General features: G+C 42.3%; 1 protein-coding gene across 1 annotated transcript in view; it reads left to right on the forward strand.

Annotated features, from left to right (window-relative positions):
- Positions 1-22,514, forward strand: part of LOC110500284 (TBC1 domain family member 22B) — a 186,062-nt gene that overhangs the window by 102,322 nt on the left and 61,226 nt on the right. Inside the window, exon 11 of the mRNA XM_021577578.2 lies at positions 6,263-6,338. Coding sequence (XP_021433253.1) covers positions 6,263-6,338 — 76 coding nt within the window. The remainder of the gene's footprint in view (positions 1-6,262; positions 6,339-22,514) is intronic.

Here is a 22,514-nt window from a genome sequence, read left to right on the forward strand (position 1 = left end):
TCTCTGTCTAAAATGTCTTGCGCTCTCTGTCTAAAATGTCTCGCGCTCTCTGTCTAAAATGTCTCGCGCTCTCTGTCTAAAATGTCTTGCGCTCTCTGTCTAAAATGAATTGCGCTCTCTGTCTAAAATGTCTTGCCTTCTCTGTCTAAAATATCTCGCTCTCTGTCTAAAATGTCTCTCGCTCTCTAAAATGTCTCGAGCTCCCCCGGTCTAGCTCCCCCGGTCTAGCTCCCTCGGTCTAGCTCCCTGGGTCTAGCTCCCTGGGTCTAGCTCCCTGGGTCTAGCTCCCTGGGTCTAGCTCCCTGGGTCTAGCTCCCTGGGTCTAGCTCCCTGGGTCTCGGTCTCGGTCTCGGTCTCGGTCACACACACACACACACACACACACACACACACACACACACACACAAACACAAACACACAAACACAACAAACACAACAAACACAAAACATTTGTAGTAACTTAAACTTAGTGCCCATGATTTTAACATTTATAATTTCGTAAATGCATGGTTGATCCAAGGCCTGTTGTGAGGTTGCTGCTTTCTGTCCCCGAAGCCCTTAAATCAAATAATACATTATTTGATTACTTAAATGTACATTAGGATCAAAACTGGGATTGTATGTACATGTGACTTGCTCCACTATGTTAAGTCCACTTCCAATGACAATTTGTACATTAGGACAAACCTCAAACACATGTGACTTTTCAATTTCCAATTACTGTTCGCCTATGTTATTAGCACACCCATATGCACTCTCTAAATGGAGCTTGTTATATAAAGTTGATCGTACATGTGCCCATTAGATGGATACCCTCTTCACTATGCTATAAGGAGACATCATTAGCTCTTCAAGAGCTGTCATCTATTCATACTGTGGCTAAAGGCGACATCAATGGATGTATAATAGTCTCAGTACTTTAAGAGGAACTGAACCAAAAAACGACTTCTTTGGTTGAAAAGCGGCCTTTGTGGCATCGGTAGTAGTTGTCATGACTCTCCAGACAGTGGATGAAAGGACCCATCAGCTAGGCAAATGTTTGAAGATAGCCAGACCCCCTCTCTCCCACAGAAGAGGGGAAGGGGGGCTGTGCCGTGCATGATACATTAACACTGGATCGTAAATTTAAGTAGGAGGGAACTTTCCCTCTCTGCCTTTCAGTATTGGGCTCCCGAGAGGCGCAGCGGTCTAAGGCACTGCTTGTCAGTGCTAGAGGGATCATGACAGACACCCTGGTTCGAATCCAGGCTATATCATAACCGGACGTGATTGGGAGACCCATTGGCCTAGCGTCGTCCGGGTTAGGCCGGTGTAGGCCATCAATGTAAATAAGAATTTGTTCTTAACTGACTTGCCTAGTCAAATAAAGGTTAAATATATTTAAAAAATCCACCAAAGAAAGGCCTTTGTGAACAGAAGACCTTTGCCGCCAAAACTCGAACGGCCAAAGAATGAACTTTGGAACAATATTCAATAGATAGGAATGTTAAGAATGGTTGGTGGGGATCTAAAGAATAATCATGCCATATTGTTTATTATTTTGTGACGTCGTTAAGGGTGGTATAACAAAGTAACTAACTCTGGACGTGTACGCTTTCTATGTATCAAGTTTACATCTAAATGTTGTATAAAAAATGTGATTAAATATGAGAATACTTTGTGAAAATAGAAATGTGATTTTAGTCTTCTAAATTAGAATTGTTTGTCATAAACTTTTGGTCAGTCAGTAACCATGCCCAAGTGAACACAGACATTGTGTAGGCGTAATGGAATGCCCCCATTTTACCCGAGGATAAAAGCCTTGGTAACAAAATTTACATTAGACCAAGTAGACGGACAGTGAGACAGATGAATGGTTGAACCTACCAGAGCAGAAAGTGTTTAGCGGTGGCTACATGGCTGAAAATGGTGAGACCAAAACATGCCTGCCTGCTTGCTGCTGGCGTGTAAAATGGTCGGGAGCCTGAACCTGAATAATTAACCTTGAGACCAAGCAGACGGACGGTGTAAGCTGGACGTCACAAATGGTTAAAACTACAAGAATAGACTGTGTGGAGCGGGGCTACACGCTACTGAATGGTAAGAAACTCAGAAACTCTCCAACACGGGTGAAGAAGAGAAAGACCAGAAACATTCAGTCTGCGGCTGTGCATCTAAAAGTGGTCCTAGAACTTTGACTGAAGACATGAGGTGGGAAGGAAGAATCCCTCTCAGACAACTGTTGGTACATCTGAAGTATCTCACCTAACAAACACTCCAAGACCAGCTGAGTCTCACAATGAAGTGGGATAGGACACCCAAACCCTTTTTGAGAAAGTGGTTCAACAGAGAGACGGCAATCAAGGACCGCTATGTGTAAATATACAGAGGTACAGAGGCCAATTATCAGCAACCATCACTCACTGTGTTCCAATGTCACACTGTGTTAGCTATTCCAAGTTTATCATTTTTAAAAGGCTAATTGATCATTAGAAAACCATTTTGCAAATATGTTAGCACAGCTGAAAACTGATTAAAGAAGCAATAAAGCTGGACTTCAGGCTAGTTGAGTATCTGGAACATCACCATTTGTGGGTTCAACTAACCTGTACCCCCGCACACTGAATCGGTACCCGTGCCCCCTGTATATAGCCTGGTTATTCTTATTGTGTTACTTTTTATTTTTGTCTACTTGGTAAATATTTTCTTAACTCTTCTTGAACTGCACTGTTGGTTACGGGCTTGTAAGTAAGCATTTAACTGTAAAGTCCACACTTGTTGTATTCAGGGCATGTGATAAATAAAGTTAGATTTTATTACAGGCTCAAAATGGCCAGAAACAAAGACTTTCTTCTGAAACTCGTCAGTCTATTCTTGTTCTGAGAAATTGCCAAGAAACTGAAAATCTCATACAACGCTGTGTACTACTCGGACAAGTACATTAGTGTTTAGTTTGAGAAACAGATGCCTCACAAGTCCTCAACTGGCAGCTTCATTAAATAGTACCCGCAAAACACCAGTCTCAACGTCAACAGTGAGGAGGCGACTCTGGGATGCTGGTCTTCTAGGCAAAGAAAAAGCCATATCTCAGACTGGCCAATAAAAATAAAATATTAAGATGGGCAAAAAAACACAGACATTGGACGGAGGAACTCTGCTAGAAGGCCAGCGTCCCGGAGTTGCCCCTTCACTGTTGACGTTGAGACGGGTGTTTTGCGGGTACTATTTAATGAAGTTGCCAGCTGAGGACTTGTGAGGTGTCTGTTTTATCAGCCACCAATTGTGCAAGTTCTCCCACTTAAAAAGATGAGAGGCCTGTAATTTAGGTACACTTCAACTATGACAGACAAAATGAGAAAAAAAATCCAGAAAATCACATTGTAGGATTTTTTATGAATTTATTTGCAAATTATGGTGGAAAATAAGTATTTGGTCAATAACAAAAGTTTATCTCAGTACTTTGTTATATACCCTTTGTTGGCAAGTCTTCACAAGGTTTTCACACACGGTTGCTGGTATTTTGGCTCATTCCTCCATACAGATCTCCTCTAGAGCAGTGATGTTTTGGGGCTGTTGCTGGGCAACACGGACTTTCAACTCCCTCCAAAGATTTTCTATGGGGTTGAGATCTGGAGACTGCCTAGGCCACTCCAGGACCTTGAAATGCTTCTTACGAAGCCACTCCTTCGTTGCCCGGGCGGTGTGTTTGGGATCGTTGTCATGCTGAAAGACCCAGCCACGTTTCATCTTCAATGCCCTTGCTGATGGAAGGAGGTTTTCACTCAAAATCTCACGATACATGGCCCAATTCATTCTTTCCTTTACAGTATTTCAGGTCCCTTTGCAGAAAAACAGCCCCAAAGCTTAATGTTTCTTTGTCCTCCAAACATGACGAGTTGAGTTTTTACTAAAAAGTTATATTTTGGTTTCATCTGACCATATGACATTCTCCCAATCTTCTTCTGGATCATCCAAATGCTCTCTAGCAAACTTCAGATGGGCCTGGACATGTACTGGCTTAAGCAGGGGGACACGTCTGGCACTGCAGGATTTGAGTCCCTGGCGGCGTAGTGTGTTACTGGTGGTAGGCTTTGTTACTTTGGTCCCAGCTCTCTGCAGGTCATTCACTAGGTCCCCCCGTGTGGTTCTGGGAGTTTTGCGATCATTTTGACCCCACAGGTTAAGATCTTGCGTGGAGCCCCAGATCGAGGGAGATTATCAGTGGTTTTGTATGTCTTCCATTTCCTAATAATTGCTCTGACAGTTGATTTCTTCAAACCAAGCTGCTTACCTATTGCAGATTCAGTCTTCCCAGCCTGGTGCAGGTCTACAATTTTGTTTCTGGTGTCCTTTGACAGCTCTTTGGTCTAGGCCATAGTGGAGTTTGGAGTGTGACTTTTTGAGGTTGTGGACAGGTGTCTTTTATACTGATAACAAGTTCAAACAGGTGCCATTAATACAGGTAACGAGTGGAGGACAGAGGAGCCTCTTAAAGAAGAAGTTACAGGTAGGTCTGTGAGAGCCAGAAATCTTGCTTGTTTGTAGGTGACCAAATACTTATTTTCCACCATAATTTGCAAATAAAATCATTAAAAATCCTACAATGTGATTTTCTGGATGATTTTTTTTCTCATTTTGTCTGTCATAGTTGAAGTGTACCTATGATGAAAATTACAGGCCTCTCTCATCTTTTTAAGTGGGAGAACTTGCACAATTGGTGGCTGACTAAATACTTTTTTGCCCCACTGTAAATTAGCTAACAACTGTCATTGGAACACAGGAATGATGGTTGCTGATAATGGGCCTCTGTACGCCTATGTATGGGGTGGCAGATAGCCTAGTAGTTAGAGTGTTGGACTAGTTACCGAAAGGCTGCAAGATCGAATCCCCGAGCTTACAAGGTAAAAATCTGTCGTTCTGCCACTTAACAAGGCAGTTAACCCACTGTTCTTAGGCCGTCATTGAAAATAAGATTTTTAAGAATCTTAACTGACTTGCCTAGTTAAATAAAGGTACAATGTTAATGTTGTAAATGACTGTCTCCACTGTATTTCTGATACATTTTATGGTATTCTAATTGACAAAAAAACGATATTTTCCTTCAAAAACAAGGACATTTCTAAGTGACCCCAAACTTTTGAACGCTGGTATATATATTTCATTTCTTATCCGAAAGAGCGGTGGTTCATGTGCAAATTATATTCCTTTGAGCGTAAGTTCCATTTAAGTAGGAGGGAACTTTACCTACCCCTCCCTCTCCATGTGTAACAAGCCGTCATATCTTGTTAGTCCACTAGGGACTTTTATCTCATGTAGGTGTATTTTGTGTATTCTTCGTTAATATTTTGTTGGTAAATAAATTATTTAAATCAATTTGTTTAGTACTGAATATTCAGAAGGGCTAGGGTTCTTCCGGATCCAAGGATTATGCCACGTTCAGAGTGAGACTGAGGTAATAATTGACTGTTATTGATGTAAGATATCTAAATATCTTTTGAGTTTAATTCGGGCGAAGGTAACTCGTTTAACAACTTCTTCCGTGGTGCCCCAAATTCCTAATGAGTTAATTGCTACATTATTAATTTAATCAAATAACACTTAAACATAGTTAGTTGATAAGGTAAATAACAGTCATCACGTTAATGATTGTCACATCACGACATAGTTATAAACATACATTCTAGTCTCAAAACAGTCAAATGTAGTAATGAGGAGGAGAAAAACAGATGCCAAATCAGTGAGTTCAGCCACCCTTCAAGCCCTGCTGTCTGATATTTGCATTTAGACTGTAAATGTTGCATTTAATCCCCTGTCAGCATATGTTTATTGGTTGAGAGGACAGCGCAACTCCTGATCTCTCCTGTTCTTCCTCTCCCCATCTCTCTGTCTCTCCGTCTGTCTGTCTGTCCGCCCCCTTCAAAATGGCCACAGGGTGATCACGAGCTGTGGTAGCTAGCCCTTGAGATGAGACTGTGTATGCTCTGTGTGCCAGTGTCCCTCAGCTAGTATACACAGATGTTTGTTCATATGTCATCATTACTATTCCTCACACACATCTTCTTTTTCTTTACTGAAGTACAGTTTGGTACAACAGCCTTGTCTCTGTTTTTAAGTCAAATCAATAATAGTGCAGGCCTCACCTTACTGTCAAATGCATCTCTCTCTTTCTCTCTCCTCTCTCTGCTCTCTCACACACTCTCTTCTCTCTCACATTCTCACTCTCTCTCTCTTCTCTCTCTGCTCTCTCTCTCTCTCACATTCTCTCGCTCTCTCTCCAATCAAGGACAACTACACATTTGCACAGCCTGGGATCCAAAGAAAAGTCAAGGCTCTGGAGGAGTTGGTCAGCAGGATCGATGGTGAGTGCTTTCTCTACCTTTCGCTCTTTCTCCTGTCCTCTCTTGTGGTCCTCTACTCTCCTGTGGTCCTTTCCCTCTTCCTCTCCATCTTTCTCACCCCTCCCTCCCCTTGGCTTGTCCTCTCCCACTTTCTATCTCCCTCTTTCGATCTGTGTGGTTTCCAGAAGGGAAATCCTGTCTCTGAGCACACCCCTGCATCATATCTCTCTCTCTTTGTCTGTCTGACCATATCTCTCTTCCTGTCTGTCAGAATGATGATTAGTCTGTCCTTCTGTCAGAGTGATCACGCACGCACGCACGCACGCACGCACACACACACACACACACACACACACACACACACACACACACACACAGACAGACCCTGACTGCTGTGTGTCATCACCAATCAGTGGCGGGTCAGTGTGGCTTTTAAGAGTGGTGGCTGGCTGGCGTCTGGTCCGCCGGGGGGAAGCAGGAGCCACCAGAGCATGAGATCCTCTCATTACTTTAAATTACTGAGGTGTAATCAGAATTCACTGGCCATCCTCTCCTCCCGCCATCTCCTCACAGAGCAGGAAAAGGCCAGGGTGGAGGGAGACCGGTCCCTGCACAGCACAAAGCCAGACCAGGACCAGATCTAGACTCTAGTCCTAGTCCTATACTCCTATACTTTCTTAATATTAGAGAGTTGTAATCAGGATTCAGTGGACATCTTACAGAACAGGGACAGAAACCGAGCCCTGCACTGCACATAGTCAGCCCAGTTCTAGACCCAGATTCAACACCAGACCTAGCGCTATACCCTATTGTCAGATCCAGCCCAGACCCAGGCATTTGTATTCCAAAACGGTCTTATATTTTCTTTCTTCCTGACGTCTCTGCTCAGTTTGGACTTGGCTATATTTAACAACCAAATTTATGCAGGGAGGGAAATTGAGTTGGTCTTTTTGGACTAGATAAATGTCTTTAGGTCGCAGGTTAGATTTACCCTCTCTGGAGTAAGAGACTGTTCTTAAACAGATATTGAACTTTACCAGTCCTCCTTGAGAACTTCAGTTATTTTTCTCTTACTTTATCATTTTGAGTTTCCAGTTTTGTTGCCTTCTCCATTTTCTTGATCCTACAGTACATGTCTACTGTAAATTACCGGTAAATACTGATTAATGAACCATAACTTGCCAGGTATTTATTTCTGTGATATTTTTAACAGCTGTTGGGTGGCCTTTTCTCTGTTGATTTGTAACAGAGAAGGTAGCCTAGCGGTTAAGAGTGTTGGGCAAGTAACCAAAAGGTTGCTGGTTCAAATCCCTGAGCCAACTTGGTGAAAAATCTGTTGATGTACCCTTGAGCAAGGCATTTAACCCTAATTGATCCTGTAAGTAGCTCTGGATAAGACCGTTTGCTAAATGACAAAAACATGTTTTTTTTATTATTCAATTTATTTATTTTTTACAATTTAACATATTGCTCATTAATTCAACACACAACTCCTTAAAGGTTTGAACCATAAAGACACACCTATACATGCACACACTTATACGTTCACAGGTCTCCTTATAGGTAGAACCAACACTACAAGCAAACTCTGTACTCATTGTAATTAGGGACAAACATTTTCTCCTGGGAATTCTTCTAAGAATCCCAATGTGTTAATTCATCTGATATTAAAATGGCACCCTATCCTCTATATAATTCTTCGGACCAGATTTACTCCAGACACCCGAACAGGCCCCCATCCCCGTCATTCCAGGAGAAAGCGACGGAAAAGGTATCGCGGAAGGAGATCAGGGTGCCTTGTGAGGATCCGCCGACGAGTGGCTAATCTGCCTTTGCCATCGGTACTATTGGCCAACGTACAATCACTGGATAATAAATTGGACGAACTAAAAGCACGTTTATCCTACCAACGGGACATTAAAAACTGTAATATCTTATGTTTCACCGAGTCGTGGTTGAACGATGACATGAATAACATACAGCTAGCAGGTTATACACTGTATCGGCAGGATAGAACAGCAGCCTCTGGCAAGACAAGGAGTGGTGGTCTATGTATATTTGTAATCAACAGCTGGTGCACGATATCTAAGGAAGTCTCAAGGTTTTGCCCGTCTGAGGTAGAGTATCTCATGATAAGCTGTAGACCACACTATCTGCCTAGAGAGTTTACATCCTCTACTTTTTGTAGCTGTCAACATACTACCACAGACCGATGCTGGCACTAAGACCGCACTCAACAAGCTGTATACCGCCATAAGCAAACAAGAAAACGCTCATCCAGAGGCGGCGCTCCTAGTGGCCGGGGACTTTAATGTTGGGAAACTTAAATCAATTTTTCCTCATTTCTACCAGCATGTTAAATGTGCAACCAGGGGGGGAAGAAAATCTAGACCACCTTTACTTCACCCACAGAGACTTGTACAAAACTCTCCCTCGCCCTCCATTTGGCAAATCTGACCATCATTCTATCCTCCTGATTCCTGCTTATAAGCAAAAATTACATACCCCAACCAGATGCCATGGAATACAGGCAACATCCACGCTGAGCTAAAGGGTAGAGCTGCCGCTTTCAAGAAGCGGAAGCTTATAAGAAATCCCGCTATTCCCTCCGGCGAACAATCAAACAGGCAAAGCGTCGATACAGGACTAGGATCCAATCGTACTACACCGGCTCCGACGCTCGTTGGATGTGGCAGGGCTTGCAAACTATTAGAGACTACAAAGGGAAGCACAGCTGAGAGCTGCCCAGTGACACGAGCCTACCAGATGAGCTAAATTACTTCTATGCTCGCTTCGAGGCAAGTAACACTGAAACATGCATGAGAGCATCAGCTGTTCCGGACAACTGTGTGATCACATCACACTCTCTGTAATTTTATTTTCCCTTTATTTAACTAGGCAAGTCAGTTGAGAACAAATTCTTATTTTCAATGACGGCCTAGGAACAGTGGGTTAACTGCCTGTTCAGGGGCAGAATGACAGATTTGTACCTTGTCAGCTCTGGGGTTTGAACTTGCAACCTTCCGGTTACTAGTCCAACGCTCTAACCACTAGGCTACCCCAATAACATGCAGACCACCATAGACCCTGTGCACAAGAGCACTAAGGTATTTGATATTGTATTAGGATCCACATGTGAGTAAGACCTTTAAACAGGTCAACATTCACAAGGCCGCAGGGCCAGACGGAATACCAGGATGTGTACTCCGAGCATGCGCTGACCCACTGGCAATTGTTTTCACTGACATTTTCAACCTCCCTGTCTGAGTCTGTAATACCAACATGTTTCAAGCAGACCAACATAGTCCCTGTGCCCAAGAACACTAAGGTATTTGGTATTTTATTAGGATCCCCATTAGCAGCTACTCTTCCTGGGGTTCACATAAAACGTAATACAGAATGACATAATAAAGAACATCAATAGACAAGAACAGCTCAAGAACATATCTACATACATTTATTTTAGCTTACATATCAATGCATACACACAAACTGTCTAGGTCAAATAGGGGAGAGGCGTTGTACCATGAGGTGTTGCTTTGCCTGTTTTTTATACCAGGTTTGCTGTTTATTTGAGCAGTATGAGATAGAAGGAAGTTCCATGCAAAAGGCTCTATATAATACTGTACGCTTTCTTGAATTTGTTCTGGATTTGGGGACTGTGAAAAAACCCTGGTGGCATGCCTGGTGGGATAAGTGTGTGTCTCAGAGCTGTGTGTAAGTTGACTATGCAAACAATTTGGGATTTTCAATACATTAATGTTTCTTATAAAAAGAAGTGATGCAGTCAGTCTGTCCTCAACTTTTAGCCAAGAGAAACTGGCATGCACAGTATTTATATCAGCCCTCTGATTACAATGAAGAGCAGAATGCGCTGCTCTGTTCTGGGCCAGCTGCAGCTTAACTAGGTCTTTCCTTGCAGCACTGGACCACACGACTGGACAATAATCAAGATTATACAAAACTAGAGCCTGCAGAACCTGCTTTTTGGAGTGTGGTGCCAAAAAAGCAGAGCATCTCTTTATTATGGCCAGACCTCTCCCCATCTTTACAACCATTGAATCTACAGTGCCTTGCGAAAGTATTCGGCCCCCTTGAACTTTGCGACCTTTTGCTACATTTCAGGCTTCAAACATAAAGATATAAAACTGTATTTTTTTGTGAAGAATCAACAACAAGTGGGACACAATCATGAAGTGGAACGACATTTATTGGATATTTCAAACTTGTTTAACAAATCAAAAACTGAAAAATTGGGCGTGCAAAATTATTCAGCCCCTTTACTTTCAGTGCAGCAAACTCTCTCCAGAAGTTCAGTGAGGATCTCTGAATGATCCAATGTTGACCTAAATGACTAATGATGATAAATACAATCCACCTGTGTGTAATCAAGTCTCCGTATAAATGCACCTGCACTGTGATAGTCTCAGAGGTCCGTCAAAAGCGCAGAGAGCATCATGAAGAACAAGGAACACACCAGGCAGGTCCGAGATACTGTTGTGAAGAAGTTTAAAGCCGGATTTGGATACAAAAATATTTCCCAAGCTTTAAACGTCCCAAGGAGCACTGTGCAAGCGATAATATTGAAATGGAAGGAGTATCAGACCACTGCAAATCTACCAAGACCTGGCTGTCCCTCTAAACTTTCAGCTCATACAAGGAGAAGACTGATCAGAGATGCAGCCAAGAGGCCCATGATCACTCTGGATGAACTGCAGAGATCTACAGCTGAGGTGGGAGACTCTGTCCATAGGACAACAATCAGTCGTATATTGCACAACTCTGGCCTTTATGGAAGAGTGGCAAGAAGAAAGACAATTCTTAAAGATATCCATAAAAAGTGTCATTTAAAGTTTGCCACAAGCCACCTGGGAGACACACCAAACATGTGGAAGAAGGTGCTCTGGTCAGATGAAACCAAAATTGAACTTTTTGGCAACAATGCAAAACGAGCTGTGTTGCTTTTACGCCAAACATAACATCACCCTGAAGACACCATACCCACTGTCAAACATGGTGGTGGCAGCATCATGGTTTGGGCCTGCTTTTCTTTAGCAGGGACAGGGAAGATGGTTAAAATTGATGGGAAGATGGATGGAGCCAAATACAGGACCATTCTGGAAGAAAACCTGATGGAGTCTGCAAAAGACCTGAGACTGGGACGGAGATTTGTCTTCCAACAAGACAATGATCCAAAACATAAAGCAAAATCTACAATGGAATGGTTCAAAAATAAACATATCCAGGTGTTAGAATGGCCAAGGCAAAGTCCAGACCTGAATCCAATTGAGAATCTGTGGAAAGAACTGAAAACTGCTGTTCACAAATGCTCTCCATCCAACCTCACTGAGCTCGAGCTGTTTTGCAAGGAGGAATGGGAAAAAATGTCAGTCTCTCGATGTGCAAAACTGATCGAGACATACCCCAAGCGACTTACAGCTGTAATCGCAGCAAAAGGTGGCGCTACAAAGTAGTAACTTAAGGGGGCTGAATAATTTTGCACGCCCAATTTTTCAGTTTTTGATTTGTTAAAAAAGTTTGAAATATCCAATATATGTCGTTCCACTTCATGATTGTGTCCCACTTGTTGTTGATTCTTCACAAAAAAAATACAGTTTTATCTCTTTATGTTTGAAGCCTGAAATGTGGCAAAAGGTCGCAAAGTTCAAGGGGGCCGAATACTTTCGCAAGGCACTGTATATGTTTTGACCATGACAGTTTACAATCTAAGGTAATGCCAAGTAATTTAGTCTCTTCAACTTGTTCAACAGCCACACAATTCATTACCAGATTCAGCTGAGATGCTCTTAGTTTTAGAGATGTTCAGGAGTTTATTACTGGCCACCCATTCCAAAACATACTGCAACTATTTGTTAAGGGTTTCAGTGACTTCATTAGCTGTGGTTGCTGATGCGTATATGGTTGAATCATCAGCATACATGGACCCACATTCTCTGTTTAATGCCAGTGGCAGGTCATTGGTAAAAATAGAAAAGAGTAGAGGACCTAGAGAGCTGCCCTACGGTACACCACACTTTACATGTTTGACATTAGAAAAGCTTCAATTAAAGAAAACTCTTTGAGTTCTATTAGATAAATAGCTCTGAATCCACGATATGGCAGAGGTTGAAAAGCCATAACACATACGTTTTTTCAACAACAGGTTATGGTCAATAATATCAAAGGCTGCACTGAAATCTAACAGTAAAGCTCCCACAATCCTATTATCAATTTCTTTCAACCATTCACCAGTTATTTGTGTCAGTTCAGTACATGTTGAGTATCCTTCTCTGCTGAAAGTCTGTTGTTAATTTGTTTACAGAGAAATAGCATTGTATTTGGTCAAAACCATTTTTTTCTAAGTTTGCAAAGAGCTGGCAGCAAACTTATAGGTCTGCTGTTAGAACCAGTAAAGGCCGCTTTACCACTCTTGGGTAGCGGAATTACTTTGGCTTCCCTCCACGCCTAAGGACAAAGACTTCCCTCTAGGCTCAGATTGAAAATATGACACAGAGGAGTGGCAGAAGAGTCAGCTACCATACTCAGTAGCTTTCCATCTAAGTTGTCAATGCCAGGAGATTTGTCACCATTGATCGATAAGTCATTTTCCCACCTCTCCCACACTAACTTACTTTACACAATTCAAACCTGCAATGCTTTTCTTTCATTATTATTATTATTTTTTGCATGAATACAATTGCTCACTGTTCATTGTTGGCATTTCCTGCCTAAGTTTGCCCACTTTGCCAGTGAAAATATCATTAAAATAATTGGCAACATCAAATGGTTTTGTGATGAATAAGCTTTCGATGAAAGATGGAGTTGAATTTGTCTTTCTGCCCATAGTTTCATTCAAAGTACTCAAGTTTTTTTTCATCATTCTTTACATCATTGATCTTGGCTTCATAATACAGTTTCTTCTTCTTGTTGAGTTTAGTCACATATTTCTCAATTTGCAGTAAGTAAGCCAGTCAGATGTGCAGCCAGACTTATTAGCCACTCCTTTTGCCCCATCTCTTTCAACCATACAGTTTTTCCAATTCCTCAAGCTATGGAGCCTTACCAGTTCTAACAGTCATTTTCTTAACAGTTTATCAATAATTGGAAGAAACTATTTAATAAATTAATCAAGTGCAGCGTCTGGATGCTCCTCATTAATCACATCAGACCAACTGATATTTTTAACATCATCCACATAAGAGTCGCAGCAAAATATGTTGTATGATCTCTTATATACAATTTTAGGCCCAGCTGTTGGAACTTTGGCTTTCCTGGATATAGCCACAATGTTGTGATCACTACATCCAATGGATACGGATACAGCTTTAGAACAAAGTTCTACAGTAATAGTAAAAATGTGATCGGTACATGTGGATTATCTTTTTCATGTAGTGTTTGTAAACACCCTGCTAGGTTGATTAATAACAGGAACCAGATCACAGGCACTGGTTACAGTAAGAAGCTTCCTCTTCATCGGACAGCTTGATGAAACCCAGTCAATATTCAGGTCGCCAGAAAGTAGATGTCTCTGTTTACATCACATACACTAGCAAGCATTTCACACATATTATATATAGCACTTGATGGCCTATAGCTACAACCCAAAAGAAAAGGCTTCAGATGTGTCAAGTGAACCTGCAACCACAACACTTAAAAAACACTTGACATAAGATCTTCTCTATGCATGACAGGGATATGGGTCTGAATAAATAGAGCAACACCCCCCCAATAAGCATCTTCTATAGATGCTATAGCTTTGTATTGCTACTGCTGTATCATCAAATGAATTATCTAAGTGAGTCTCAGAAATGGCTAATATATGAATGTTATCTGATGTTAGCAAGTTATTGATTTCATGAACCTTATTTCTAAGGCTGCATATATTAATATGGGCTATTTTCAGTCCTTTCCTGGGTAGCTTATCAGAGACAGACATAATACTGAAAAGAGCAAACAAAGCAAGAGAAAAAAATATACATTCAGCAGTCCATTAATCAATTGGTGTGTGTGTGTGTGTGTGTGGTGTTGGGTTGAAAATACGAGGCTCTCTCATCCCTGCCTAAATGACTACCGACCCATAGCACTCATGTCTTTAGCCATGAAGTGCTTTGAAAGGCTGGCCATGGCTCACGTCAACACCATTACCCCAGAAACCCTAGACCCACTCCAATTTGCATACCGCACCAACAGATTCACAGATGATGCCTTCTCTATTGCACTCCACACTGCCCTTTCACACCTGGACAAAATGAACACCTATTTGAGAATGCTATTCATTGACTACAGCTCAGTGTTCAAATCCATAGTGCCCTCAAAGCTCATCACTAAGCTAAGGACCCTGGGACTAAACATCTCCCTCTGCAACTGGATCCTGGACTTCCTGACGGGCCGCCCCCCAGGTGGTAAGGGTAAGTGGCATCGCATCCGCCACTCTGATCCTCAACACGTTGGCACTTTGGGTGCCTGCTCAGTCCAATCCTGTACTCCCTGTTCGCTCATGACTGCACGGCCATGCACGACTCCAACACCATTATGAAGTTTGCCATTGACACAACAGTGGTAGTCCTGATCACCAACAATGATGAGGGAGGTGGTCAGAGACCTAGCCGTGTGGTGCCAGGACAACAACCTCAACGTGATCAAGACTAAGGAGATGATTGTGGACGACAGGAAAAGGAGGACCGAGCACTCCCCCATTCTCACCATTGCTCTGGTGGAGCAGGTTGAAATCTTCAAGTTCCTTAGTGTCCACATCACCAACAAACTAACATGGTCCAAGCACACCAAGGCAGTCGTGAAGAGGGCACAACAAAACCTATCCCCCCTCAGGAGACTGAAAAGATTTGGCATGGGTCCTCAGATTCCCAGAAGGTTCTACAGCTGCACCAACGACAGCATCCTGACTGGTTTCATCACTGCCTGGTATGGCAATTGCTCGGCCTCCGACCGCAAGGCACTACAGAGGGTAGTGCATACGGCCCAGTACACCACTGGGGCCAAGCTTCCTGCCATCCAGGACCTCTATTCCAGGCGGTGTCAGAGGAAGGCCCTAAAAATTGTCAGACTCCAGCCACGTTAGTCATGGACTGTTCTCTCTGCCTCCGCACGGCAAGCAGTACCGGAGCGCCAAGTCTAGGTCCAAGAGGCTTCCAAAAAGCTTCTACCCCCCAAGCCTTAAGACTTCTGAACATCTAATCAAATGGCTACCCAGACTATTTGCATTGCACTCCCCCACCTACATGTATATATTACATCAATTACCTCGACTAACCGGTGCCCCCGCACATTGACTCTGTACCGGTACCCCCTGTATATAGCCTTGCTATTGTCATTTTACTGATGTTACTTTTGTTTATTTTTCTTTTGGTATTTTTCTTAAAACTGCATTGGTGGTTAAGGGCTTGTAAGTAAGCATTTCACTGTAGGTGAATACCTGTTGTATTTGGCGCATGTGACAAATCCAATGTGTTAATTGGCTGTGGTTAAATACTTTGCACAGGGTTCGTTCGTGAGTCCTGGGTTCAAATACTATTTAGGGTATTTTTAAATTACTTTTAAAGACATTTGGAAGCAAGTATTTTGATGTTTTGATTTTTTCCAAAAATATTATTTGTGTAGGAGAAATCGCTCCGTTTTGTTCATCACGTTTGGCTAAGAAAAAACCCCGAAAATTCAGTCATTATAACGCCAAACTTTTTTCCAAATTAACTCCATAATATCGACAGAAACATGGCAAACGTTGTTTAGAATCAATCCTCAAGGTGTTTTTCACATATCTATTCGATGATAAGTCATTTGTGGCAGTTTGGTTTCTCCTCTGAACCAAATGGAAAAATGCACGCAGCTGGAGATTATGCAATAATTGCAACGGAGGACACCAGACGGGGCACCTGGTAAATGTATGTGTCTTATGGTCAATCTTCCAATGATATGCCTACAAATACGTCACAATGCTGCAGACACCTTGGGGAAACGACAGAAAGTGTAAGCTCATTCGTGGCCCATTCACAGCCAAATAAGGAGTCATTGGAACACAGCGCCTTCAAAATCTGAGGCATTTCCTGTTTGAAATTTCATCTTGGTTTCGCCTGTAGTATCAGTTCTTTGGCACTCACAGACAATATCTTTGCAGTTTTGGAAACGTCAGTGTTTTCTTTCCAAAGCTGTCAATTATATGCATAGTCGAGCATCTTTTCGTGACAAAATATCTTGTTTAAAACGGGAACGTTTTTCATCCAAAAATTAAAATAGCGCCCCCTATATCCAAGAAGATAAGGCTTGTATGGGGTAAGTAAAACATTTTTTTACAAAAATTGTTGGATTACCAGAATATAGATTTCAGTAGAAAATCACTATCAAACTATTACTCCCATCAGAATTGGATCAAGCAGCGCCGCAGTGCATGGTTTACATTCTGAGTAAATTGCCTATATTCCAATTTGCTATAACAAATTTCTCTAAATAAGTTATATTTATACAAAACGAGAACAATGTAGACCGAGCTAAGAGCCTCACCAAAGCACCACAAAATATCCGGTCAGAAAATGTAGTTTTGAAATGAATATGATCTGGCCTATTAAGCCACTCTTCAATATAATTCATCCTAGATTTCTCCTGCCATGCTTTTTCATGATCAAGGTGCAATAAATTAATGTAACAGAGTTCTGGACTTTCTCAGAAAGTTTTATTGTTTTTGAATAACCCCAAGGCTTATGGTAATAACCCCAAGGCTTATGGTAATAACCCCGTGGCTTATGATAATAATGAGAGAGAGAGAAGAAACGATAGCAATATATACACATCTAATGAGAAATTTGAACAACACCTTCTTGTTGAGCAAAGCATTATAAGACATACTTTATGCAAACGATGTCCCCAAAAAATCCTTCCTTGCCATTGTGAACCAAACAACCAAAAGCTTTATAAACCAAATAAAATATCATAAAAGCATTAAGACAAATTAAAGTTATGAAGAGTATTTTCCAAAATATTTGAGTGTTTAATGTCCTAAAGTTGCAGCTTTTAAATGAGATGAATTATGGAAGTCGGAGTCTATGCTATTCTCAATCCAATGAGGAGTCAAAAACTGCTTATGAAATGAAATGAGTAAGTGACCTATGCCTATTTCCATATTATTCTAGCATAGTGCAACCTACTTACAATGCATATAGTAGCCTAGGTTTAATAAGAGAAGAGGAAGAGGATGAGGAAAAAATGCTAATCAGTTTATAATTTTCCAGTTCTGAGGATAGCAGAGTTGCTCTGCAGCCCGTGATGACAACCCAGCACAAGACGCACTGCTAGCGAGGCTCGTTGACTGTGTCACTTGCTCCATCTGCACACTTTGGCAGACAAAGCTAGCCAGATAGGCATAGGCTACTACACATCTCTTTCGTGTCACAGCTCCACCAGAGTGAAATAAGCTATTCGAAAAGATTTGGCTCAGCTAAATGTATTTTGCCAATGTCATGATTCTTCTCGTCCTTCCAATAGCATGCCAGCAAATGCGTAGCAGTCTTTCTTTCTTTAAAAAAATCAAATAAATTAGTTCAAATCAAATCAAATCAAATTTTATTTGTCACATACACATGGTTAGCAGATGTTAATGCGAGTGTAGCGAAATGCTTGTGCTTCTAGTTCCGACAATGCAGTAAAAACCAACAAGTAATCTAACTAACAATTCCAAAACTACTGTCTTATACACAGTGTAAGGGGATAAAGAATATGTACATAAGGATATATGAATGAGTGATGGTACAGAGCAGCATAGGCAGGATACAGTAGATGGTATCGAGTACAGTATATACATGAGGTGAGTATGTAAACAAAGTGGCATAGTTAAAGTGGCTAGTGATACATGTATTACATAAGGATGCAGTCGATGATATAGAGTACAGTATATGCGTATGCATATGAGATGAATAATGTAGGGTAAGTAACATTATATAAGGTAGCATTGTTTAAAGTGGCTAGTGATATATTTACATCAGTTTGTACGTTATTTTGGATGGCTGCTAGGGGGAGATAACATTGTCTATGGCAGGGGTGTCAAACATTCCATGGATGGCCTATCGTCTGCTGGTTATAGTTTTTTTCCCCTTTCAATTAAGACCTAGACAACCAGGTGGGGAATTCCTTACTAATCAGTGACCTTAATTCATCAATCAAGCACAAGGGAGGAGCGAAAACCCGCAGACACTCAGCTTTCCGTGGAACGAGTTTGACACGTGGTCTATGGGCAAGCGCATCATTTTTTTTCATATCACTACTATGTACTTTACACATTTTCTGTCACGCTTTTGACTGATTTTTGACATTTTCAGTCACACTTTTGACTGACCTTTTATTTTGTGACTTCAGCTTTCGGACAAGTAAAAAAAAATCTGTCCTACTTGTTCAAAGGACAAGTGGCTAAAAAAGTTAATGTCAAGCTCTGGTTTTTGAAAATGAAAACATATTCACTAGAAGTTGACTGATCTTCCAACGAGCCAAGTGGCGGCTGGGAGAGGGAATAGTAGTCGACTGACTGCCCAGGGTCGATTTAACCAGCATTTCTTAAAATAAAAAGCCTGGAGAGATAAAATGGTGAAAGCATCACTTGTCTTATTTTTCTCAGTAATGATGCCAGTGTCTGACACAACTTGCTTATGCAGTGAAGGAAATGAATTGCCACGCTTCAATGCATTAACTATTTTCCAAAATGTAGATGGATCACCAGCAGTGTCTGTGATATAACTTAGAGAAGTAGCTTGATTTAGCTTTCTTAATTTAGGAAGTACACCTATTTTTACATTCCACATTTATTTCTACATCTAGGAAGTATATGCACTTAAACCACTTCTGTTTGTATTTTACATTTTAAACAATGTATTTCGAAATATGTTTGTGAAAATACTTTAAAGTAGTAGGCTATTTGTAGGAAAGTATTTGAAAATACTTTTGAATACTTCCAATATTCCAGTTGATTCAGGCCACAACGACTTAAATACACAGGAAATAACAAATAATCAAATACACGTGCGTGTGCATATCAGTTTGTGTGTTTGCCCATGCATGTTTATGTGTGTGAGTATGTCCTTGTGCATGTATGAGTTGGTGTGGTTTGATTTCCACCTCTGCGTAACTAGATCCATTAGGGCTGTTCCAGGGGAGATGTTATGCAGCACCACTCTGCCAGCTCTCTGCTAGCTGATTAAACCTGACACAGGACATGGCTCCAAGGGGGTCATTTTGGGATAATGGCACAGTGTAAGAACAGTCCTACAAAGCCCAGAGTGACTTAAAAATAACCACCTAACCACCATTCCACACTGGAATTTACATCTTGAAAAGAGGAAATTGTTCAGAGTGCAGAGAACAGCAGGGCACAAGAAAGAAAAACAGAGAAAAAGGGGAAGAGAAAGGAAGAGGAGGACATGGAGCCAGTGAAGAAGAAGAGAGAGAAAAAGGGAAGATGGGAAGAAAGCATCAGATGCAACAGCTGCGGTGAAGAGATAGATCAGTGCACTTGCTACATTCCCTTCCTTCAGAGACACATATCAGCCTTAGTCTCTTGCTCTATGTGGTACACAAACCAGGTTGTATTTGATCCTATTACGACAGTGTATTTTTCCCCTACCACAGTCTGCTGTTATACGGTGTGTGCTAGCCAGGGCTGGAGGTGTCCCACTGAAAGATGGCCTGCCAAGATTGGTGCTACTTGATGGGCTGTGGCCCTGATGTTCAGACATGTTCCTGAAGCACACCTCTGGCTCCTCAGCCATATGGCTCTGCTCTGTCAGGTGACAGAAAGGAAGGAGCTATCTTAGCACCACAGGGACATCACAGAATCTGACCAGCCTGCCAGCCTTCCCTGACATAATGTCTGTAAGCACAGCGGAGCGTCTGGACGCGACAGAGAAAGATGGGAGTGGAAGGAGGGCGTGGAGATGGTGTGAGAGAAAGACCTAAACTGTCCCTCACTTGTGATGCCATCAGCAAAGACACATTGTGGTCATACAGCTGAATAGCCACATCATGCTGGAACAGCAACCACAATATCTGCCCAGACTACACTGTATGAAGAGGTATTTTCTAATGTGGCCCCTGTAATTATTTTAGATACTAATGATGCTGCATTTTGTAGGGCTTTTCAAGGTGCCTTACGAGTTGACAGTGTAATGGTGAATTGATCTCACCTTGCATTGTCCTTTGCAGTGATGCTGATATATTAAATTACATGCATAGCAAATATGTGATGACATGAGAAACTGATCCCCACCTGATGATGATAATACAGAAACTGATCTGTGTTGTTGTGTTATAGGGCCTCCACAGAGTCTTGTAATTCCTCATACCTTGGCTGATCCAGTCCAATTTGACCACCTGTGACGGAGGGGAGAGGTGGTGAAGTGGTGCTGATCTCACCCCAGTGTCTGATTGCATTAACGCTTCGTCCCGTCCTACCCTGTGACTCGTCTGCTCTGTATCAGCGGCTCAGGTCTGTCCTTCAGTCTCTCCCTGCCTGCCCTTCAGCCCAAACACTGCCAGCTCACCTGCCTTTATCTCCCTCAAACAGAGAGCAAAGGAGAGAGAGAGTAGAGCGAGCGAGTAGAAAGAAAAACACAAACACACCGTGGGGAAAGAGAGACCAGAGAGAGAAGAGGAAAGAGAGAGAAGAGGAAACAGAACAGAGTGGAATAGAGAGAGAACAGAGGGGAATAGAGAGAGCGGGAGGGTACAGCCCTCCCTGGACCCTCAACCACCCACACTTGCCTCTCAAATCGGCAGGGGTGGAGAGAGGAAAACGGTTTGGCATGATGCCTCAAGAACTCTCTTTTCTCTGCCTCTGTGTAGCACTAGGTCCATAGAGTACAGTAGCCTATATAGCAGAGAGCATAGTCTAGGCTCTCTGACCAATCCCTGATGAATTTAGCAGAGGAGTGAATGTTCAAGCTCCAATAGGCCCCTGACAAATCACTTAACACATTTTGGTGCACGACCCGTCTCGGGTAAAAACAACCACCCTGGTTATTTTAGTACAGGGGTAGGCGACCCTAGTCCTGCAGTGCCGCAGGCACTAGATGCTTTTTGATTTAACCGACCTGGAAGACCAGGTGTGTTGAATTTAGGCAATCACTGAACTGATCAATTAGCTCAGTTGGTCAGGTGTGGTGCCTAGATGGAACAAAATCATACAGTACCTGCGGCACTCCAGGAACAGGGTTGCCTACCCCTATTCTAGTATAACCAGGTCTCTGCTTACCGTACCATCTCATCTGTACATCTCCGAGCAGAGAGGCAGTGGGAGCCAATGGGTCCTGTCCCCCTGTAGCAGTTTCCTGCTTCCTCTAGCTCTGTTATTACGGGGGAGGAGAAGTGGAAGGATGAAGGGATGAGGGGTACCTGCTGTACTCCCCCCTCATTGAATATCTAACTTTATACTATATTATTTATTGCAGACTTCCACAGAATGTTTCAAAGAATGTTCACTTTAGCTCAGACCGTGTAACTGAACTAGTGCAGGGAGCGTATACTTTATAGGCGCACTGAGGCAGATGAGTATGTTGGAGATTCGCTCCGATTCCGTAATGTGTTAGAGGTTATTCAAGCTTGGTATATTCAAGGACAGACAATTGTATAATAGTTGATATGGCGATAGCTGGTATGACAGACGTCTGCTTTTGAAACAGCCTGGCTGCCGCGTGACCCATGTGACTACACAACGAGCTGTGTCTTTGAGAGCTGGTGTCAGCCATGCTACTCTTGTAAGGGTTCGAAAAGAACATTGCATGCCATTCAGACATTCATGCCTTTGTACGTGTGCATTACATCTAAAATATATGCTACAGTGTGTAGAGATATATAGATTCCAGCTGAAGAGGCTTACAGGGTTAAAACGGAATATGAAGAGTACATTTTACCACTTCTGACTAAGACCGGGGTTGCGTGCACCCTAACCGTGTGTGGGACTGTGCGTCCCTCAAATCTCCTTTTCGTCCTCCACATGGCATTCCTCTCTTCTCTCTCAGGGCCTAATCTCCTCTCCACACAACACAGCAGTAGTAATACACACCTCTCCTCCTTTATTTCCTCATCCTCCTTTGTGTGGGCCTGTGTTTCTCTAAAAGACAGAGGCTGGTGTGAGGCTATTACAGAAATGGGAATCAGATCACACACAAAGCCCCCCCCCCCCCAGCATCGATCTCCCTCTGTTCC

The sequence above is a fragment of the Oncorhynchus mykiss genome, chromosome 21 (genome assembly GCF_013265735.2).
Source record: "Oncorhynchus mykiss isolate Arlee chromosome 21, USDA_OmykA_1.1, whole genome shotgun sequence".
NCBI classification, from domain to species: Eukaryota; Metazoa; Chordata; class Actinopteri; order Salmoniformes; family Salmonidae; genus Oncorhynchus; species Oncorhynchus mykiss.